We start from the raw sequence: 23,824 nt of genomic DNA on the forward strand, positions 1-23,824 counted from the left end.
TAAATGCCGCTTAAAATACCAATAAAGATATTAGAAACGCTAATAATACATCTTAGACTTTGGTGGAGTCTTACCACTTCTCTGCATTTTCGGAGGATATCCACTTCATTCACCAAATTCACATAACGAGCGAACCTAGCACTCTACTGCACACAACACTTGCCAATGTTTTCAAGATGCCTTTCACTGCCAGTGTGACCAACCTTCCGCAAGTAACTTTATGTCAAACCAAGTACCAGCGTAGGACCAAAACAAATGATAATCTATGAAGGATAAGAAGATGTTTACTTATCGTCATGTTTAATGACAACATCTTCACACCAAAACATAATTTTATTTGGCTGACAAGTATTGAATGAGTGTATGTATATGTTAACAATCAGCTGTTAACGCAACCTTTAGTGTTATCGACAGAAAGTGAGCTACTGTCAAATCAAAATAACGTTAAGTGGTGTTGGAACATAAAAACAAATTGTAAAATACTGTGAACAATGGAATTTAGCACTAAAGATAGGTACTAATAATGTGTAGTATCGTAATAACAATTGAATATACTAGCACTGTTTTTGTTTCCCAAAAGACAAATAAAAACAAATAGCTGCTTACCGAACGCAAAGAGACTTAATTTGTAGGATTTAGAGCTTGAACTTCTAATCGTGGTAGTGTGATTAGTGTCTATAATAATAAATTATATTATTTGAAATAGATGTCCATAAACCTACCAGAGTTACATTAAAACTAAAGTAATATTTCCAATTGTGCCGTATTTCGTCTCAGTTTCACGACTTCCTGGCTGGTATTTGTACAAGACAGATTTGTTTATTGGATTGTCACCTTATTATCCTCGAAGTTGTTACTGTTATTAAAGACTGTTCAAATATGAGACCACTTTTTGCAATTTTCACATGATGATCGATAATTTCAATATGATCTATTACGGTATACAAAATAACAGATAAAGTTAGTTTGCACATTACTGTCACAGGGCAAATATATCAGCAGATACTCCACACAAGGTTTCCATGTGTTCAGGTACTCATCTTATGTAATCAGAATGTTCAATTTATTTTTCAAATAACTGTTAAAATATTTATTCTTCGGTGATTGTGCTATTAGAAGACCACAGTTAGATCTTGTTGCCAGTTTTATTGTTTTTCTTTTAGTTGCATCAACCCATGACAATCGCCAGGTGAAGACTCGAAGATATGAATTCTCAGACATTACAGTGCCAGCCACACAACATGAACAGCTGAAACATTTCAAAAACCTTGATCTCTGAAATAGCTCTTTTCTCTTGTGATTGTAATTAATTATATAAGGTTGTAGAATTCATGGGTAACTGATGACTGGATACCAAAAGTTATTTTGCAGTTGCATGATGGCAGCGGAGAGTCTGATTCACTACGTTCATCATTATTTTTGTCTTTTTATTATGTGATCTAGAGAGAATAAATGAGAATGAAACTATAAATTAACATACATAGAAGGAAATATCTGATAAGCTGACCCTAACGATACCATGTGTTGACTTTGTCCCGTAATTTAATGATGATGGTTTGGTGTATGATGTCATACGTGCTTAAACAACACACTGGCAATATTTGTTTTGTGTTTGTATCAGGTTTTGGAAAATGGATTGTGGTGACAGACTGATCTGTAGTGTGCCCCAATGTGTTAGTTAAATTGGAAGGTGGCAGTTTGGTTGTGGTTGACAAAGCAGTATTAATTGCTTCATTTATCTGAGAACTCTTTGTACAAAGCTTTAACAAGTTGTCAGGTTTGCAACAGTTACAAGATACAGCAGTTATTCTGAACCTAGTATCAGTTATCAGACAAAGAAAGAGAAAAGAGTTGGTGGAAGTGGGGCAAGTATTAGAAAGGGTATACATCTGGAACCCACTTCAGTGGAAATATAAAGGATTGGAATAAGGTGGAAGATGGCAAGCCATTCACAGAGGAGAGTTGGAAACTAGCATTGGAAATATAAATTTTAAAGACAGCAGTTGGTAAGTCAAATATAAGACAAGAATGTGTGAGAAATAAGCTTAAATGATTGTAAGAGCAGAGATCACACTCCTGTGCCCATAACATAGACGAATTTTCCCTTTGTTGATATTGATATATTATTAATATCTTCATCATCATTTTACCTTCCTGAAATAAATAAAAGCTTTTTCTGAGCTTAAATTTATATGTTTGTTTAAAATATATACTTAGCTATTTTATGTATGACCAGAATTTTCTTGGGTACGTGGGGAGATCTTTCGCTAAAGTATGATGGTGGTAGCTATTGTATGCTTCGTGCATCAGCTTTTTTTGCATACGCATGAATCTCTACTAACTTATGCCTGTCATCATGTGATCATTTTCTTGGAACCAAGAGTCTCTGTTTGCTCGACATTTCCCGAATTTTGTTATTAAACCATGATGGGTCTCTTCCATCCTTAATCCACCTACTTGGCACATGAGAACACTTAGTAACTTGCAACAAACTTTATACGTAATGTTAAACTATTGCAAAATGATGGAAGAAAAAAAAATCATTTGCTACATTTTTGCTGTTCATACAGTAAAACTTTAGTATCAGGCATGACGTTTTAATGTACTGCTTCTTTACTACTTAGTCTATTCATAACAAATTTTGCAGACAGTATCCTTATACTGTATACCACTGAATGTACCTGCAAAATTATGTCATCATACCACGTGTAGTTCAGGAGATATTATGTCATAAACGTTGAGATGCTTGAAAAACTAGCTTCTGCATAAAATGAAGTGCAAATTATGTAGACTATGTTCATCCAGTGTGTCATAATAAGAGCAATTAGCAACTTCCGTCATTCTATCTTCAGAAGACACAGGCACTGCTGACTCAAGATTTTGCTCTGCATGTGGTTTTCAAGCAGTGTTTTCTGCAGCATTATGCCAGACAGCCGTATTATGACGCATATGTGTTGGTCACAGGTTAGGTGTCCTTCACCTGTGCAGGTGTATTCAATGCCCACAGTTTCCATGTGTAGACAGAGGCAAAGCCCCACACCACCCACAAACAAGGTCATCAAGAGAAGTTCACTGTCAGTGTAAGAGCTGGCAAGGCCCCATATGTTTCCTCCTTGTCTCTCAGGCAACATCTATACAACATTCATCTGGGAAGTGCTGCTGGAATTATATATGTAGTTCCAGCATGGTGGGGCATGTTTCATTTATTGCATATTGAAAGACCTGCTGCCTATTTTATAAAGCAGGACATACATTTTACAATTTTGCGTGTTACAATATATTGTTCCATATTTCTAACATTTTTTCTCTTGAGCAGTAAAATAAAGAGTAACAATAATGGGTTGGTAATGGAATAAAATAAACATAAATTGAGGTAAAGAAACCAGAAACAATTTAAAAAATTAAGAAGAAAGTTTTTAAATGGAAGAAAGTTTCCTGCTACCTGGCTGTTGCAGGTTGGAGGGCTTCAGAACAACTTCAAGCCAGTCACAGATGGAGCAGCAATTTACTTAGGTCTAAGTACAAATGATATTAGAATGTTATTTTCAATTTTTCATTAAATATAATAAATTAGTATACATTTTGCATATTAATTTTACTGTTGACTACTGGTAATGTCATGGCTTTTCCTGTGGGAGAGGAGCCTCGGAAGTTAGTTAAGCCTCGCCTCCCCAGGAAGTTTCATCCCAGTGTATTTCTCTAATGTATGCTGTTATGAAGTTAAATTTAGCAATTATTTACATATGTTTTTATACATTTTCTATTGTTGGATAGTGTTCAATGTATACTTAATTATTATTAGTATTTATATTATTCCATGAATCCAGATTGTCTTGTTCTGAGTTTGTTGAGGCATCCGAGTCAGTGGTTGTGTTGTTGTCGGAATTGTTCCATGTATTGTGTTGTCTTGTGGGGTGATTCCCTATTCTCCATCTCATGTATGGTTGTTCCTGTCTGCATGCTGTATGGAGTGCTTGTGAAATTTTGTTGGTGATGGATGTTAGTTCTAATCAGTCATCTGGCTGTCTCGTCCTTTGTTGTATGGCACTGTTATGCCATTGCAGTCGCAGATGTTGTGGGTACAGTCCATGTCCCATAATAAAGTCAACCATACCATGTGTCGGATCTATATATTTCATTTGTTCTCTGATGTTTGTGAAGAATTTGTGTACTCTGCGTTATTTTTCTGTTGAATCCTATTCAGCCTGCCAAGTATCTTTTCGCCGTCCATTAAGTTGTTTCTTGCCAGTTATTTGTTTTTCCTGTAGTTTCTTGTACTTTGTCCTGTTGTCCCCTCTTTCCCATATACTTAATGTCTATTGGGCACACAGCCAGGTATTCTGCAGAGCCGTCTGGATGTCTCGGTGTCAACAGTACAAGTGGTGTTTAGATTTTCATAGTGTGCAGTTTGTACGGTTTTCTCCACATTTTATTTTCCAGCTAATGTTGTCCTAGTGCTCCTGTCTTGTCTTGTTCAGTTCAGTTTTATACCTGTCTTTAGTGTCATGATAGATTTGAAGTCTAATTTCTCATTCTTGTCCCATTTTTGACCTTCGATAGTGTCGTCTTTTGTCTCGTGAGTCTTTCCGGAATCTGATCAGCATTGTGGACTGTGGGATTTCCTATTTGCATCCTTCTTTTCATCTGGCATGGCTTTTTGTAATGTATGTATCAGTGTGTAAATTCTGAAATCGATACTACCGTGTGTGGTATAGAGGCATGAGTTATTGATCTCCTCTCCTAGAGTTGCCAGATTGCTTTGCGTAGCAGCAACCGTGGGTGCTGTGTTGTATGTGTGTTTGTGTCAGTAGTTGTTGCTGCGTGTGTGACTTACATTGTGATCACAATGTGTGACTTTGTCTAGGACATGCCAGTTTAGAAAGTGTGTGACTGATTTTTTATTTGTGAGTGGAATGTCAATGTTACTGGTTCCACCTGCATATCGACAGAAGGTCCGTAGTTGTTGTGCTCTATTCAGTGCGAAAAGGTTACATTCGTTTATTGTGTACAGCATTCTGCCCTCTGGCTTTCATTCTGACAGCATAACAGAGGGTCGAGCATGCATTGATGTCGGTGTGTATCAATAAGCTTCTGCCTCGTGTGAATATATTATCCCCCTTATTTTATTTGTTAAAGGTTCTATTTAAGTGAGTACTGAGTATACATGGAAGAGATTACCCAGTGTTCCGTACCTAGCGAGATTTCTATTGTTACTGAGTGTTCCATGTTCAACTGTGTAATTTGTGTGACTGTTATCTGTGTGTTTGCCACCACAATTGTTGCCTTTCTGTTTGTGGAAACTGTGACTACAAGATATTTATTGCCTTGGAGTGCCAGATATTTTTCCATTGCGCATTTATGGTTCCTGTAGGCGGATTACGTAAGCTGCTCTGTTCTTTATTGTTTCAGTTAGCTCAGTCCCCCCTAAGGCACTACTCATGTCATTTAGTTGGACAAGTTTCATGTTATTGGTGGATATTTTGTGTAGACATAGCTATTTTGTCCTGTCTCTTTAGGGTTATAGTAAACATGCCCAAGTGCCATTACAAAGTCCTTGTAAATTTGTTTTCAGTCTATTCCTTTACCCATTCTTGAGCATGCATGTCACAGGAGTTTGATTACGATGTGGTCTGTCAGGAGATTTGCCTTTCAGAGCATCATTCTATCTGTTTGTTCAGTGGTTGGAAAAATATATTTTATCCACTTCTGGATATTTCATATGTATACCATTCTTTGCACTGTCTGGAAATACCTTTATTTTCTAGTCTACGAAGAGATAGGTTACTTTCAAATTACTTACATATTAACTCACTGTTGTCTGTGTTGTACTTTGTTTGTCATCTGCGTAGAAGTAGAAGTTTATTGTCTCATAACATACAATTTCAAGCCATTGACTTAAAGTATAGGAGACACAAAAACGGTTTACAATTTTCCTTATAATACCAGTAATATAGTACACAATACTGAATAATTACTTAATTAAGCAACTAATAATTTTTCTTCATAAGTAACAAACTTTTAAGATTAATAATCCTAAGTACTTGCTCTCCCCTGCTCAAATTTTCAGGTTCTCATTTATGAATTCTTCGACTGAATAATAACATTTCTGCACTAGTTTCTCATATAATGATTTTCCAGTGTTTCTAAATTTATGCTGAGCAATTATCTTCCTTTCACTTTGTTATAAATTTTCGTACCCATATAATGTGGAGTTTGAGCATAGAGTTTTAAATGGTGGGTGGGCAGCTTAAAATTATTTTGATTTCTGGCGTTGTAATCATGTTGAAAATGATTTTCTACAAATAAATCAGGGATACTGTGTACAAAGATAATCAGCTCATATATGTATAGTGAGGGAACACTTAGTATACTTAGATTTTTTAGGAGTGGGCAACATGATTTTCTTCACCCTACATTGTGCATATTTCTAATGATGGTTTTCTGAAGTTTTAGTATTCAACACATATAGTTTGAGTTACCCCAAAATACAATTCCATACCATATTACTGACTCAGAGTAGCTGTGATATACTACTTTTCTTATGCCCATACTGGTAGCATTGTACAATACATGATGCTTCATTTGTTGTTGTTTCTATCTGTTGTATGTGTATCTTCATCTAGTTTTGTTTGAGCCGAGTATTTCTCCTTGCCTCTGAGTGTATTTGATGTGGGTGATACGCTGTCTGCTTATATTCCTACAGTATAGTGGCTGCGCTTGCCTTTTGTTCTTGTGTTAGGTTTGTTTTGCTGTTTGGTGTTTTTGAGATCTTGTGGTCTTCATTGATGGCATTTGTGTGTAATTTGACTGTTGATGTATCTTGTGTGCCGTGTTGGTCATTTTTGTTTTCTTTCTTCAGTGTATCTGGGCTGTGTATGCTGCCTTTGTATATAAAACATATTGGTTTTATTTTGTTTTTACATTTTGTCATGTCATACTCTTTTTTGTTTTCTGCACATTCATATTGTGTGCTAGTGGTCTGTGTATTCCTTTGACTCATTTGATCTTTCTTGTTGTTATGCGGATGTGTTGCGTGTGTACTACTACGGCGTCATATGTCATTCTTTGTGTGACTCGAATGCATCTTACTTTTGCTTTGTCTCTTATTTTGTGTAAATTGCTATGTTTTACTTGATTTACACTATCATCTACTTCCTCAGCTCTCAACAGTGTTACGTAATGGAATGTTGCCCACTGAAAGAGTTCATGTTTGATTTGCCTAGCTAAGTAATAGTCAATGGCTCCTTGTGTGCATGCATCATTAATGTAATCTGTCATGTGAAAGTATTTTTCTTCTACGAAGTTACCCATAAGGAAAAGTGAGTCTTCATTGTGCTCAGAGTCTATTGTTTGTGATAGACCTAAGTGTTGTCTCCAGACTATTGTGCACATCCATCCTCTTCTTTTTGTGGTGGGTGACTTGTATTTCCTCCCATAGCTGTTCTGGACTGTCTCAGTAATGGCAGAGTGGGATGTTGCCCCATCTGTTTCATATTCTGTTATATTATTAAACATTTTATAGTGAGTCATAGTCAGTTCTTTCTATTGGTCTCTCATACATTTGTCTGTATGTAGGGAAATCTGGTCCACTGGCTTAATTGCATGTTCTGCTGTGGTATTTGCATGGTATACAGCCTATAGTGATATCTTCTGTGCAGTCAGCCATTTTGTTACCACGCTTTGCACATTTACTGCACACTTGCTCTTTGTCACACCGTTGTTTTGGGTGACCATACCCCAACAGTTGAAGCATTTCTGAACCACCACAAACTCTTTAATACTAAGTGATTCAAACTGGATTCAAATTTTGTCGCTTTGTAATAATCTCTGGTGAACTCTTGGGATGATTTCAATTACATTATTTCCCCGTTTGTTTTCCCCTTGGACCAGTTTTGAACTTGATTGTTACCTCTTCTATGAATTGTTCTTTAGACATATGGTTGCTAAGATTAATTTCGTGCAGTTCCTCCAAGATGTTATCATCCGGTAATGTTGTAGGAATGTTATACACTGCCAAGAGCAGCCACAACTGGCGCCGTTCTTCACACCTAATGTGTTTTGGGTTTTCTGTTTTTGCTTTAACTTTTCTTTTGTCTTCCAGAGTTTCTGTTTCCAAAATTACTTTACTGACTGTTGTTCTGATTACTTTGACCTCAATTTTGTCGTCTCTTGGATTTGAGACCTTGGTAATTGTGTATCTAATTGTGTTTGCATTTTGGTTACTTCCATATTTGAAGAACAGTATGCTGGTTTGTTTTGCTTTAGTCTATAGAGTGCTATCCTCTACCTTGCTTTTTGGTTTTCATACATTAGCTGTTGCAGTGACTGCCACAAATGACAGAGCAGGAGGTTTGGTTCCTGTACGCAATTTATTATTTTCAGCTGTTACGTCTGCTATTTCGGCCTCCAGATACTGTACGCGATATAGTGCATCAAGGTCTTTTGCGGTGGCTAGTTCTCTCTGTAACCGGTCATTTTCTGTTCACAGTTCTTCATTCTGTCCATAAAATTTCACCTGTCCTAGAGCCAAGACTCATATTTTGTTCTTAATTGGTGCAGGTATAACCAATGACTCTCTCTTGTCTTTAAGTGTTGTCTATAACTCAGTAGCTCATCTACAGCCGCCTTCATTCATGTTTCCCTGGTTCTCCCTTTAGGTGTAAGATCCCCCCAAGAGTGTCTTCATGTCGGGGTATCGTTTAGAGCGTTCCTGCGGCCTCCAGTGGGGGTGCAATTCACATCAGTGATGTTCCCAGCTGCAGGTGTCAGCTTTGCCAATTTTCGTCACTCCTCGTGTTCATGTTGTCAACACAAACAAGGAGCTACTGGTCACTTTGGAACCAAGTTCACACGTCCTATGTATTTCTCATCGGGAGATTTTAGGAGATTGCTGCAGGTTTCCATTGCTAAAGGTTTGTTATTACACTTTGGGAACAGCTACATTACTTAAAACAGTCTCCATATACACTGAAGCACTAAAGAAACTGGTATAGGCATGCGTATTCAAATACAGAGGTATGTAAACAAGCAGAATACGGCACTGCAGTTGGCAATGCACATCTAAGACAACAACTGTCTGGCACAGTTGTTACATCAGTTACTGCTGCTACAATGGCATGTTATCAATATTTAAGTGGGTTTGAACATGGTCCTATAGTCGGTGTGTGAGTGATTGTAAACAGCATCTCCGAGGTAGCAATGAAGTGGGGATTTTCCAGTACGACCATTTCACGAGTGTACCGAGAATATCAGGAATCCAGTAAAATGTCAAATCTCCAACATTGCTGAAACTGGAAAAAGATCCTGCAAGAATGGGACCAATGCCGACTGAAGAAAATCGTTCAATGTAACAGAAGTGCAACCCTTCTGCAAATTGCTGCAGATTTCAATGCTGGGCCATCAACAAGTGTCAGCATGTGAATCATTCAACGAAACATCATTGACATGGGCTTTCTGAGTTGAAGGCCCACTCGTGTACCCTCGATGACTGCACGACAGAAAGCCTCTGCTCTTCACATGGGCCCATGAACACAGACATTGGACTGTTGATGACTGGAACATGTTGCCTGGTTGGATGAGTCTCGTTTCAAATTGTTTCGAGCAGATGGACATATATGGGTATGGAGACAACCTCATGAATCCATGGACCTTGCATGTCAGCAGAGAACTGTTCAAGCGGGTTGAGGCTCCGTAATGGTGTGGGGCAGTTGGAGTGATATGGGATCCCTGATACATCTAGATATGACTCTGACAGGTGACACGTATGTAAGCATCCTGTCTGATCACCTGCATCCATTCATGTGGACTGTGCATTCCAACTGGACTTGGGAAATTCCAACAGGACAATGTGACACCCCACACGTCCAGAATTTGTACAGAGTGGCTTCAGGAATACTTCTGCTGGCCACCAAACTCCCGAGACATGAACATGATTGAGAGTATCTGGGGTGTCTTGCAACATGCTGTTCAGAAGAGATCTCCATCCCCCCTTGTACTCTTATGCAATTATGGACAGCCCTGCAGGATTCATGGTGTCAGTTCCCTCCAGTACTACTTCAGACATTAGTCGAGTCCATGCTACATCATGTTGCGGAGCTTCTGTGTGCTCGCTGGGGCCCTAAACAATATGAGGCAGGTGTACCAGTTTCTTTGGCTCTTCAGTGTAGTTATAAATTACCACACCCTCAATGTTTCTCGCAGTCACGAAAAGACAGTCTATTTCTAGTTTGCCTGTAGCATAAAACCAGATCGCTCAGGGCAAAAACTAGTCACATGCCAGTTGGATGGTACTTTGCGGCCTACTTTGCATGTTGTTACTCACATGCACGTGTCAACACTGTTACTGCTGACACATCTGATGTTTCTGCAGTTGCTAACATCACAGGCCACATATGCCACAGAATCGATGTCCTCGGTGGCCAGTGGTGTTGGCTGGTGCTGCTGCTGATGTAGGCTAGCTGACGTTTCGCAATCCAAAGCAACGCTCCATGCTATGACCCGGGCCGCGGAGAATGACTTTTACATGTAGGCGAAAAGCACAAAAAGTATTTACACATCTTTTGTGACCACAATTTTATCTGTACAGGTCGCACTCACTCACAGTGGTACTGATGGCACTACCTACACTCGCTAACCGAATGCGATCGTTAGTGGATCCCGTTTTCCACCGTAAATGTGTAGTACAACTGGAGTGGATATTAACCCATTAATAACACGGCGGTCAAGAGAGTCCACCTCACACACTTCATCCAAGCTGTCAGAACCCATATTGGATGTATGTTTGGGGATCAATGGATTGGTTGCGGTCGCTGTTCAAGGCTACCTTGATTGCCTGACCTCAAGTAATTGGCCTTCTACCTGTGGGGCCATCTGAAGATGTGGTGTAGTCACTGGACAATGTAGTGGTGAGGCTACATGCAGCGTATGGGATAGCTTGCACCATGCCCGATTATCTTTGAGTGAGTGCGGGAGTCACTGATAACCAGATGTCAGGTATGCTGTGATGCTGGAGGCAGGCATTTTGAGCACATACTATAATTTTTAATTCATAAGTGGCGAAAGCATTGTTGCAAGGAGTACCCATGATTCGATAAACTAAGAGTCTCAATTGCAATGGAACATTTAATTTTTAACATTTGTTTCATATGTTCTTTACTTTGTACACTGTATTTAATTTCCTGTACCAATGGAATAAATGGCAATGTACGTTCCTTATTGCCACACGTTCCAGTGGAGTAGACGGTGATGGCTGCTGCAGAGGCCAAGACTCGTCTCTGTAATTTCGATGTTGTTATTCTCTGTCTGTTACATCCTGTATACTATATCACAAAACTTGGAGATTGCATAGAGTGTCCTGGGAGACAATACACTGTGGAAAAAGAAGCCCATGTCCAACACCATCAGCCACGATGGCAACAGAGCACCGCATTCGTAGGAGCCAAGGCTTGTCTGTGCAGCAGCTAGTTTCGTCTGCTCCATTGGCGATCATGGCAATCTGTCACATTCACCGAATATTAAAAACCACAGATCTCGACGTGACCTCAGTCTGTTCCTATTCAACATCATGCTTGCTGCCAGAGTGTGGGGCTGGAATGGATGCCTAGTGGAGGGCGTTGGTGCCTATAACTTAACACATACTGTAACATCGTTGGATAACCTTTCCGGTTATGAGTTCGTATTCCCGCTTTGTTCCTCACAATACCAACATCCCCTCAAAGTTTGTCAATGTAAATTTGAAGCACCCTGCATATGCGTGGTGTCTGTTCTGTCAGACGTGTGCTTATGTTGGTTTTGTTTTGTCGCCATTTCTGGACAATATATCACTTGAATGCCCTCTTTGCCAATTCTAACATCTGAGATTTTGAAATCTCATTCACTGCTGGCATTTGTTTGTTGAACTGTATACTATTATGCCTTGTATGTCCTTTCCTTGTAAAGTTCAAATTTCTGTGCCCTTTTCTCTCTTTCTATTGAGGAAAGGCATCTCATATCACAAAAGCTACTGCAAGCATCTGTTAGATCTATTATTCGTGGACTTTATTATCCTTCTTGAGGTTATGATTGTCTCAACAGCTGGATAAGCATTGGCTTTTTATGCATTTCCTGTGTTGTGCAGTTTTAATACGGTTTGCACTGGAAATTATGATATATGTACTTCATTTGCCACAGTGATGTTATGCCAGTGTGCTCTACAACAGACATATATTTGTGTTGATGACTGCCAAAAGACATGATGTCATATACCAGCAGTATACCTGAAGGATCGGCAACCCTCGGGTGGAGACGCATCGCATACATACGTATCTCCAAGGCGGCATTTCGCAGGACTTGACCACCGACAACAGTCATTTTGAAACAGGGAGATGGGGAAAATGTCACCGGAAGTCCTCCTCGCTGGGGATGTATTCTGCTCCGCTGAGTTATTTGTGCGGAAACAGATCCACAAGTGTACCTCCGGGCAATGGCTATTTATAGCAGCGCTGTTCCACTCTTCGGCAGTTCTTTGCCAATGCTTTGGACCACCTCAAGTGCTGGATAATCCTAGCCTTTCAGTCACAGCCTGGTAGGAGCCACCACTGCAAGACTTTGAACCTCTCCAACTTCACCCCCAAGAAGTATCTTCGACCAGCTTCTGCCAAGTACACTGTACTTCCTTCCTGTGGGAAACTACGTTAGGTTAGTCTCTATGTCCTATCATCTTAATTCCCTTTGTTGTTTTCCAGGGGCCAACCTGATAGAAGATGGAGGGAGTTTTGTATTAATTTTTGTGAGCACAATTTTTTGTTTTGCCAGTTCCTGTTGTTTTGTTAATAAACCGTTCCCTTTTTGATCTGGAGTGTGTCTCTTAGGCATCTCACTATCTGACATATAGCAGTAAATATCCTTCTAGCAAATTCTGTTTAAAGCAGCAGAGTGAAACAGCACAGTGCCGAAGAATCATTGTTTTCCTAAGACACCTCTGACAAATTACATGAAGTTTTCTTCACGGAAACCATAACTGATTCTTTGTGCTATTTTAATTCTATTGAGACTGTGATTCATTTCCAGTGATAGTACTTTTGACAATGGGTCACACATACTTCACTCCCCTTCCCAAACCACAAAAAAAGGCATTTGCCAGTTGAGAACCCCCAGTTGAACAAAATGGCGACTAATAAATAAATTGTTGGAATGATAATTGATCTATGCTGAGTGTATATGTAAGTTAGAAAGAGACTAATGGGGCTGGTAAAACAATTTGTTTTGCAGTTTAAGTAAATTATTTTAGCACAGAAAATGGGTAGTGGTACTATTGTATAGAAGGAGCAATAGATAATGGTTAGAATCTGTAAAACCCATTCTTCTCTCCTGGTTACCATTCATTCTTGATCTGTACCATGAACTGTATTTCTCTTTTAGACGTATCATTGCTTTTATGTTGTTCTCATTGAGTGCACATTGAAGGACCCGAAATCATTAATTGTAATGTGCACCTTTAGTATTGCAAGAAGTAGTAGCTGGGGCTCCGCTGTTCACTGACGAGCCATTGCTGAAGTTGAGGTTTCTCTGATGAACATTCTTCATTGAATTTGAAGTAAAATGGTTCAGATGCTACTTTCAACTACAGTTTTCATACAGTGCTGATTCAGCACTTAGGAGTGAATACAGATTATAAATGTGTGATGCTAGTAAACAACATTAGCTTTTTTCTAACTCTTCCTTTTATTCATTTTTGCTTCAACTTATTTTTGTTCTTCTCCGTTCCAACTAGCATATCTTAATCATCCAAGCCTTTATTTCCTTTCATTTTGTTGTATTGTTGCCAGTAACTAAGTCTTATGAGCATTTTTTTAGGACAGATCTTTTGCTTTAATGGTGAGGAAACATCTTAAACTATTATAGTGGGACATTAACTTTCAAAAATCCTGTAACCAAACAGTTCTTGCAAATAATAAACAAACAAATTTTTCCTTATTTACTTTGTTTATAATTTTCAAGCAACTAACTGTTTGGGCTGTCGGGACTTTTGTTTATGCTGAACTAAGCCACCATAGATTGTGCTGACCTGGGGCTTTTATTTATGTTGAACTGAACAACCGTAGGTATGCCAAGTAGTTTCTCACTCTATTTTTACCTTGTCACTTTTGGCTTCTGGCAGAATACAACAGAAACAAGATGATTATGTATGTAGGAAATTGCTTAGGCTACCATCATCACAGACACAATCAATTTTGTAGAAAGTTATTGTGCAACAAGGGCCCAGTTCAAGGTTGGAAACAGCCATATACTATTTCACTACAACAGTCTGTTCCTTAGTAATGCAAATAGTTTCATTTCTTCTGTGGCAAGGTAGTATGTCAGAAGGGTTAGCGAAATTTTAATACAACATTGAAGTGTGATGGTAAGCCTGCTGAAAGCAGATAACTTTGTTTTTATTTTTTCAGTAAATTTTTATGTATTTCTGTTTGTGCAACTAGTTTCAGAACTGAGGGAGGCAAACAATTGAAGATCATATTAGTCACAACCACATGTAACTTTATGGAATTTCATTCTAAGATTACAATTTGAACACTTATATGTGTAAGTATATATTGAGAAGCCCAATTTTACAGTGAATATACTTAATAGTTACTTATTTAACTAATGCATATTACATTTTATACCATGTGTTGTGCCTGGTTCAAAAATTGTCTTTAATAATTGGAATCCAAACATTCATCATCAGGTTCTGGCTTGCTAATTGTCATAAGTATTTTCTCTGTGAATCGTTAAATAAAAACTTTTACTTGTATTTTGTCTTTATTGTAATTTACATCATTTATTTAGAAACATTACAAAATATGTACATATATGATTGTTTAGTACATTATTAATACATGATATACATAATATACACATTGTGTACTAATACACCTGTTTACAAAGGCACATAATCTTTGGAATCTTTGAGAAATAAATCAATAATATCTGTTTGGCACTTACAAACTATACTACTTCATTGATTAACAGTCTTGAATGATAAGGTATCACTGTGAAATAATGAAAGATCATCCAGAAATAAAATATATGATTTTCAGAGTTCACAGAGATTTGTCTATTAAAGGAAACCTTATGAGTGGCTAGTTATGCTTAAAGCATCTGGTCACTTTTTCACTCATTTATTTAATTACACAGAGAATGTGAAGTGATTGGAAAATTAAGTGGTCTGTGTAATTTCTAGCAGTATACATGGCGAAGAAAAAGTAATACTGATGGACAGTTTATTTATGATTATACAAGTATGTCATAATCTCAGATATGAAGAGATACCATATGTAATGGTACTCAGTAAATCAATGTGTTTGTGAAACATATCGTATAAGGTTTTGTAATGTCAGTAGGATGAGTGGATTTCACAGTATTGATGTTCATTTATGTTGCAGTTGCTCCCAAAATGCAATGCTAGTTTGCAAAGTCTTTGCCCTAGGTTTTTCGTTAAGAGACGGCATTGAAACTGATATAGTCTTCTGTTCCACTTGCAGTTCATTTGGAGGTGAGGAAGAGAGGAAGCTGCTGTCATCTGAAGTGTATCCAGGTGTTGAGTCATCCTCCTGTCTAATCGCACTGTTCCTCTGAATGCTTCTTGGTGGAGACTGGCTCGAATCATGTCCATGAGTGTACAAGTTTCGATCCATCTGCGCGGGCAAGTTTCGTTTGAGGCCTTCACGAAACTCCCTGGAGATACTCCTTGCTGTCAGGCTGTGTACCTATGTTCATTTTCATTGTTAGGTAATTTGACAAAGACTAGTCTCTTGTGATAAAATAACACAGTTGTATAAGCATGAATTAAAAAATTCTTCCTGACTTGGAGTGCAGTGAGATGTATGCTACAAATGTAAATTTGCACAATCAGTTTATATGCCTGTCTTATCAGTGCACACATTAGAATTACTACTGTCAAAAATGGAAAAACTGATTGTTGTTAGAACAATAGAGCTTCCCATAACTTACTTACCATCTAATGAACCTATATTACATAAAATTCTTTTCTTTTCTTCTCATTAATTCATCATGTTCTGTAAATTCCACTATGAAGAAGAAATTAAAATATATGGAGCTAGTTGAGATGTACATTTAAAAAAAATCATAGAAACATAATCTGTACACCTTATCAACAACAAATTATCACTTTAATTCTTAATACTATATGTGCTTATGTCAGACAAATTTAATCTAACAAGTTATAAGAAAGCAGATAATGTACCTGGAAAAACGCTGCTGCTGCTGCTGCTTCGGTTATATTAAATAGCTATTCTTTATTTTCTATTGAAAGTCTAGTGTTTACCTGATTACATTGTCAAAGAAATTAGTTACTTACATCAGTAACAACAGAAATCTGTCTACAACACACCAGTGCCTGTTGTGGAGCTTTACAGTGAACACTGATATTTGTCATGTAGCTAGTGGTAATTTTCAGTCCTTGAAGTTTGATAATCATTTAATTTATAGGAGTGGCTAAGTTTCTTTCGAACTGGCAGGGATTCCACAGGATGGGAAGTTCTTGTACACATTTGCATGTTCTTGGATGCTGATATACTCTTTGCCTTTACAAATGTCTGCTTGTGTCTGTGTATATGCGGATGGATATGTGTGTGTGTGCAAGTGTATACCCGTCCTTTTTTCCCCCTAAGGTAAGTCTTTCCGCTCCCGGGATTGTAATGACTCCTTACCCTCTCCCTTAAAACCCACTTCCTTTCATCTTTCCCTCTCCTTCCCTCTTTCCTGACGAAGCAACCGTTTGTTGCGAAAGCTAGAATTTTGTGTGTATGTTTGTGTGTCTATCGACCTGCCAGCGCTTTTGTTTGGTAAGTCTCATCACTTTCTTTCTTTTTAGATATATTTTTTCCACGTGGAATGTTTCCCTCTGTTATATATATAATAGAGGTAAACATTCCACGTAGGAAAAATATATCTAAAAACAAAGATGATGTGACTTACCAAATGAAAGTGCTGGCAGGTCGACAGACACACAAACAAACACAAACATACACACAAAGTTCAAGCTTTCGCAACAAACTGTTGCCTCATCAGGAAAGAGGGGAAGGAGAGGGAAAGACGAAAGGATGTGGGTTTTAAGGGAGAGGATAAGGAGTCATTCCAATCCCGGGAGCGGAAAGACTTACCTTAGGGGGAAAAAAGGACGGGTATACACTCGCACACACACACATATCCATCCACACACATACAGACACAAGCAGACATATTTAAAGACAAAAAGTTGCCTCGACTGACATCTCTGCCCAAAATTTTTGTCTTTAAATATGTCTGCTTGTGTCTGTATATGTGTGGATGGATATGTGTGTGTGTGCGAGTGTATACCTGTCCTTTTTTCCCCCTAAGGTAAGTCTTTCCGCTCCCGGGATTGGAATGACTCCTTATCCTCTCCCTTAAAACCCACATCCTTTCGTCTTTCCCTCTCCTTCCCTCTTTCCTGATGAGGCAACAGTTTGTTGCGAAAGCTTGAATTTTGTGTGTGTGTTTGTGTTTGTTTGTGTGTCTACCGACCTGCCAGCACTTTCGTTCGGTAAGTCACATCATCTTTGTTTTTAGATATATTTTTCCCACGTGGAATGTTTCCCGTGTGTGTGTGCGAGTGTATACCTGTCCTTTTTTCCCCCTAAGGTAAGTCTTTCCGCTCCCGGGATTGGAATGACTCCTTACCCTCTCCCTTAAAACCCACATCTTTTCGTCTTTCCCTCTCCTTCTCCTCTTTCCTGATGAGGCAACAGTTTGTTGCGAAAGCTTGAATTTTGTGTGTATGTTTGTGTTTGTTTGTGTGTGTGTCTGTCGACCTGCCAGCACTTTCATTTGGTAAGTCACATCATCTTTGTTTTTAGATACATTTTTCCTACCTGGAATGTTTTGTGTGTGTGTGTGTGGGGGGGGGGGAGGGGGGGAGGCAATATACCAAGAAATTATTTTTGTGACAGTGATTATTTATTTATTTATTTTTTTTTTTTTTGTGATGGAAAATACACAGCTACAAATTTTCTGCCACATTCCTTTTTAGGGGTAAACAGTTGACTGTATTTTGAATGGCTAATCTTCATTTTCTTTTGCATTTCTCTCTCCCTTGCCCCCTATTTCCTTCCTCGTATTTCTCTGAGACAAAAGGGCCCCTCAATATATGTCTAATCAAGTTTATTTTCCCTCTTTTTTATTACATCCAGTTCTTGTCTTTGCTCTTCTCAGTACCTCCCCATTTTTCACTCTATCCCTGCAACTATTGTTGCCATCCTCCACCATATTCACATCTCAAAAGCCTCTAGTCTTGCTTTGTCTTACTTCCTCAATGTCCATGTTTCAACACCATACAGGACACTCCATATGAAAGATTTTATTGGACTTTTTCTCAAATCTTTGTCCATGAAAATTCTCCTTTTCTTGCAAAATGCTCATTTTGTCATTGTTTTCCTGGTTTTAGTATCTGTTCTGCTCTTCAATTCGGTTTCTACCATGTTTTGTACGTATTTACAGTTTTGCACATGTTCGAATATTTCTCCATTCAGCATTATCTTAACATTTTTATTTCCTCCTATTGCCATTACTTTTGATTTCTTTGTACAGATTATCATTCCATAAATATTTCCTTTCGCTTCGATGTTATCTACTACATCCTGTAATTCTTTTTCATTTGTTACTACAAGGACCATGTCATCTGCAAACCTCAAACAATACATTCTTCTTCTTCTTCTTCTTCTTCTTCCTCCAATTTTTGCCTCCTTGTCATCCAGTGGGCAGTCATATTTTCTAACCACTGACTCAAGAGTGTTGGCGATAGACAGAAGCTTTATCTTAGTCCTTTTCCTAGTTCTGTCCAGTTGGTACTTTTCCTCTCACTCTCACTGATACTTTTTGGTTCAAATATAATGAATTTATAACTCTCCCTGTTTTCCAGTCAACTCTCGTTTCCTTCATTATAGTTGCAAGCTTATCCCAAGCTACATTATCAAATGCCTTTCTCATGTATAAAACACATAAACACATATATAGCTCTCTTCCCTTTTCAATAAACTTCTCTCCCAAAATTTGCAAGAGTCCTACTGTATCTCTTGTGCCTGTATTATGTTTAAAGCCAAGTTCTCTTCAGCAAAATTCTCCTCCATTACCTTTTCCAATCTGTTGTTAATGGTTCGTAACTTTACTGCATGTAAAAAGAGTCAAACTGTCTTGCACTACCTACAATTTGTGACATTTTCTATTACTGTCGCTATCGTTGTATTGCCTTTCCTTTTTGTTTTAACAAGAGCACTGTTCATTCACCCATACCATGCTCACGTGAAATGGCGCTGATGGCCAAGCAGTTTCGCACTCAACAATATTAAATCCATCCATCCACCCACCCACCCAACCATCGGATATTTGTTTCTTTGCTATTGGAATCATTACCATTGTCTGAAAGTCCTCCGGCCATTCACCACTGCCAAGGTAAGTAACTTCTGGAACTGTCTCAGAATTTTATAGTTCCCTTTCGTTAATTTTACTTTTGACCCAGTTACATATTCATCTGCACATCACAATTTCAATACACAGGGAACTCCTCACAGATGTTGAATTAATCAATGGGAAGCACTGCTGCAAACTGTTCCTGTGTTGTACAAAACTATAAATTATCAGTAAAGGTTGCTTTATGTTATGACAATTATAGGTACTAGCTTGTATGTATGTATGTATGTACATAGGTATTTAACTGGGGACCAGAAACGACAGAGAGGCTTTGCCCCCGCTGTAGCCCACGGTGGTGCACAGCCCCACAACAGGCTACGGCCATCCACTCGCCCCACCACCGCCCCACTTCGAACCTATGTTATTATTGTGTGGTTCGGCCCCCACGGGGGGACTTGAATGTAATAACACAGTACTTTCGACAGAGATGTGTGTGTGCAATGTCAGGTCAACCGGTTTGCGCACTGAAGTTATGGTTGCAAGCATTTTCTGTGATGGGCGGTACTCCTGTTCATTAACAAGGGCCCATTCCATATCAGGCTTATAAATATTTTATTTTTCCCACCCTGTATGCACTTTTCAATCAGTTGCCACTGTCTACTTTACTACCCCTCCCAACCATCTCCTGTCATAGATTTTTAAGTACCAAGTATCTGCATTTCTTTTGCTACCAGAATGACTTCAACAATATTTCTACTAGGTGCACTGAATGAAAATCCTTTCTCAATGTGGGTAATACTCATAAACCAGGAAACTAACCTAAGAGAACTTGATTACATTAGTAGCTAAATTATGTAGCTTGTCTTATTGTGAAAATGTCTACGCTAATGGTATGAAGTGGTTTAAAGTGAGATGGAATGAATACATAAAATCAGTAACAGATAAGAAAGGAAGGGAGATTAGACTTTAATGTCCAGTTGACAGTGAGATCAGTAGAGACAGAGCACAAACTTGGATTATCAAAGGACAAGGAAGGAAATTGGCTGTGCCCTTTTCAAAGGAACCACCCCATTATTTGCCTATAGGAGTTTAGAGAAATCACAGAAAACCAAAATCTGGAGGAAAACTAAAATATGGATGGCTGAACATGGATTTGAACCATCAAGCACCCAAATGCAAGTCCAATAATAGAGAAGATGAATGGGAGGCTTACATTCATTGGGAGTACTCTGGATAAGATGGGTACATGTGTTAAACTGCATACAAGACACTAATGCAACCTGTTCTAGAGGTGTGCTGCACCACTTAGTAACTGTATCAAGTAAGTACAATGGCCAGATATTGGACATATCAGAGATCCACTACCCAAATTGTAACAGACAAGTATGGTCCATATGAAAGTGTATTGGTACATAAATAGTATTATTTTCATGAGGTGATGACTTACAGCTTCAAGTTATGCCAAGTTTTTTGCCACAAATCTACCATGTGCTCCAGATTTATATCTGAATTAACATGTTGGTGTGTTGACATGATGCTTCGTAGCAGTTGTGATTCGTCATAAATCTGATTATGGTGGCATAAGGTAAGTAGCAAATAGGTTATGAATGACGATTACAAAATTTTGACTGTTTTTGTAATTACTCAGTGTGCTTCACTTTGGTCTTTATGTTGTACGTAGACAACTGAAGAGGGTCATTTTGAGACTGAAACTGATTGTGTAATAAAGTGTGTGAAAACCATTATTTTTCATAAATGATTATCTTTGGAAGAGAGGCTGGATAAGCTTAAAGAATGAGCATTATGTGATGTACCTCATATACCAGCTCTGCTGTAATCATTGCACAGATTCTTATTTATTACCAACAAGCTGCCCACTAGGATTACTGTCAGCTACCAAACTATGGCCAAGAGCAAAATGGACCAATCTGTGGCACAATATGCAGCTGAACATAGTAAGCTTGAGTTTAATGGCTGCTTTACAAGCCAGGCTATCTGGATCCCAACCACCACCAGCTTTTTTGAACTGTGCAGATGGGAGTTTCCCTTACAACATATTCTCTGCTCCTGAAATTATCCCAGCTGCAACCTACGGTACCCTACTGTCCCCTCGCCTTCCACTGAAAAATTTCTGCCCATCTCTCCTATTGTCTCATCCGAATTCACATTCCCCCACCATAATTGTGTGCCGCGCTCTGCCAAATATACCTTGGTCTCCTCCCCTTCTCTGCTCCTCTGCCTCCTTCACCACAGCCTCCAATGCTGCACCTGGCAGCCTTGTCCTTCTGCCATCTAGTTCCTGAACGCTCCATCAGACAGCAATCTCCTCTCTGCCAAGCCTGCTATCCCTCCCCCTTCCTGGCCCCATTCTGGATTGCTGTTTTCATTCACCATGACAGCTGTATCCTGGTCAGAGAGGTCAGGGACAGTGGTCATGAGTGTGTGAAGTGTGCTTGCTTGTGTGAATGTGTTTTCTTTTCTGAGAAAGGCTTTGGCCAAAAGCTCAATGTGTAACAGTCTACAAATCAATGTATCATCTTTACTGTGAGAAGCAGTCTACCCTTTTCATAATACTGTTGATAGTCCAACCTGGACTTTCCATTGTTTGAACCAGTATTAGAGGTAGATAGTGCAACCATTCTCCTGCTTTGATTTTATTTTATTTTCAATGCAGTGAGGCATAAAAGCACCCCTCATCCTCCTCACAGGAGCTGGTTACTTCTCAACACAGGTATCTGAGTGACCTTTCCCAATTTATCTTCCTTTTCTCCTGGAGCAAGGAACTAACACTACCAAATACCAGGTGGAGTTTTTTCTACTTTTAAATGTGTCTGTTGACAGTGCTTGGTATTTCACCACCTCAAGGTAAGAATCAACCTACCACTCTCTCTTTGTAACTGTACATACAATATTTCAGATTTTATAAATTTTTGCCACAGTTATCATCATCTGGAATTCCTAGATGCTACACTGTCTGGGGTGTTGTATTAAGGTACCGCATCTTCATAGCTAGAAACAATATATTATCCGATTTGCAAGCTTAAAAAAAATAAAAAACATTATTTTCAAGGAGTTCAAAATTGTGCAAGAATCCATCGAGCAGACTTGGGCACAAAAATTAGTTTATACGGTCTGCTGCTGTGTGTGGTGTGCAAGAAATTTAAGTTTGATTGACCATAGCTATATGAGGTCCATGGGAGGCAGTGATATGTAATAAATGTGCCTGCAAGTATTGTACATAGCTTCACATGCTGCTGTGCAAAATGACATAGATTACATGTAGAAAATTTATTTTTGCAGTGGGACCAGTCTTGTGTAGTGGGAAGCAAGTGTATCAGTATTCCATGTCTGGAGAAGCTGTGAAAGAAGCAGATTATTACGGTATATAAATGCAACTGTTTTGCAGCATCAAGAAAATTTCTTCTGTACAAGCTCGTACTGTTTTTTGAGGAAAAGGTGCTGAAGCAGGACAACAGAAGTGTAACTTTATTAAAAAAGAAAAAAGCAGCAGTGTTCATTCCAGCACCACAAGTGTGTATTGAAATGACTCTCACTTTCTATGAACTGCCTTAACATCTTTATGGTGACGCAAGTAGCTAACCTCTCGCGTTGCATGATTTGGGCTTAGGTTGTGTCTTCCACTCATGGGGCCCTCCATAGGAGGGGTTGCATCTGGGGTGAGTCTCTCTGGAGTTGACGCTGTCTTCAGCTTCCCATCTGTTCGATTCCACATCGGCACAGGGCTTGGACACTAGAAATGAAAGAGATGGGTTATACACAATATTTTCATCTCTTTTGTATGGAATTTCCACCAGACTTTTCTGTAATTTTTCAATGTAGTCTCTATTTCTCTGCATACATTTTCCCGTAATTCTATAGGTCTGAAGATTCCCACAGCATATAATTCTGCTCCAGCTGCCCAAAGATATTGACAAAGCACTTACTGGTTGCCCTTAAGTGTTAGTTTTGTAGCTGTTATTTCTCAGAACTGAAATGCTGGTAATCATTGTGAAAATGTTTTGATTAGATCATTAACTATTTCTTGTCCTGCCTTTCTCAGTTGTGTGTAATATCAAGTAAACAAACATTCATTTCTTAAAGCTGTTAAAAACTGAAATTTCGTATGTCAGAAAGCAGAAGAAATACAGTAAAACAGGAAAAAGAACTCATGTAGGCCAGCATCTATGAAGTTTACTGCTAAAGATGCCTTGTCAATAATAAAGACGAAACATGTATGGCAAGAAAAAATTGTTTTATTTAGTTGTGATTAGAAAGTTCTAAAGCAATAATCATCAACATAATTTTTGGTTAGGCTTTACTGTGACTGTTACTGATACGAAACAATACAGTAAGTTTACTGTTACCAGCACTGTTAGTTTGTTTCGACAACATTTTTCGAATGTTTAAACCTCCATCACCA

The 23,824-nt window shown here is 38.6% G+C and overlaps 1 protein-coding gene and 1 long non-coding RNA gene across 4 annotated transcripts in view; one reads left to right on the forward strand and one right to left on the reverse strand.

Annotated features, from left to right (window-relative positions):
* The first annotated feature begins 370 nt into the window (after window positions 1-370).
* Window positions 371-15,822, forward strand: LOC126262327 (uncharacterized). The gene is made up of 2 exons (XR_007546720.1): window positions 371-514; window positions 15,501-15,822. It is a non-coding gene; the product is annotated as an uncharacterized LOC126262327 (long non-coding RNA).
* LOC126262326 (uncharacterized) overlaps window positions 14,374-23,824 on the reverse strand; it is a 422,509-nt gene continuing 413,058 nt past the window's right edge. For all 3 annotated transcript variants that reach the window (XM_049958882.1, XM_049958881.1, XM_049958880.1), the window contains 2 exons: window positions 23,006-23,155; window positions 14,374-15,725 (listed from right to left, as the gene is read on the reverse strand). In XM_049958882.1, coding sequence (XP_049814839.1) covers window positions 15,387-15,725; window positions 23,006-23,155 — 489 coding nt within the window. In that variant the 3' untranslated portion in view covers window positions 14,374-15,386. The remainder of the gene's footprint in view (window positions 15,726-23,005; window positions 23,156-23,824) is intronic.

Source organism: Schistocerca nitens, chromosome 6 (assembly GCF_023898315.1).
Source record: "Schistocerca nitens isolate TAMUIC-IGC-003100 chromosome 6, iqSchNite1.1, whole genome shotgun sequence".
Taxonomy (NCBI): domain Eukaryota; kingdom Metazoa; phylum Arthropoda; class Insecta; order Orthoptera; family Acrididae; genus Schistocerca; species Schistocerca nitens.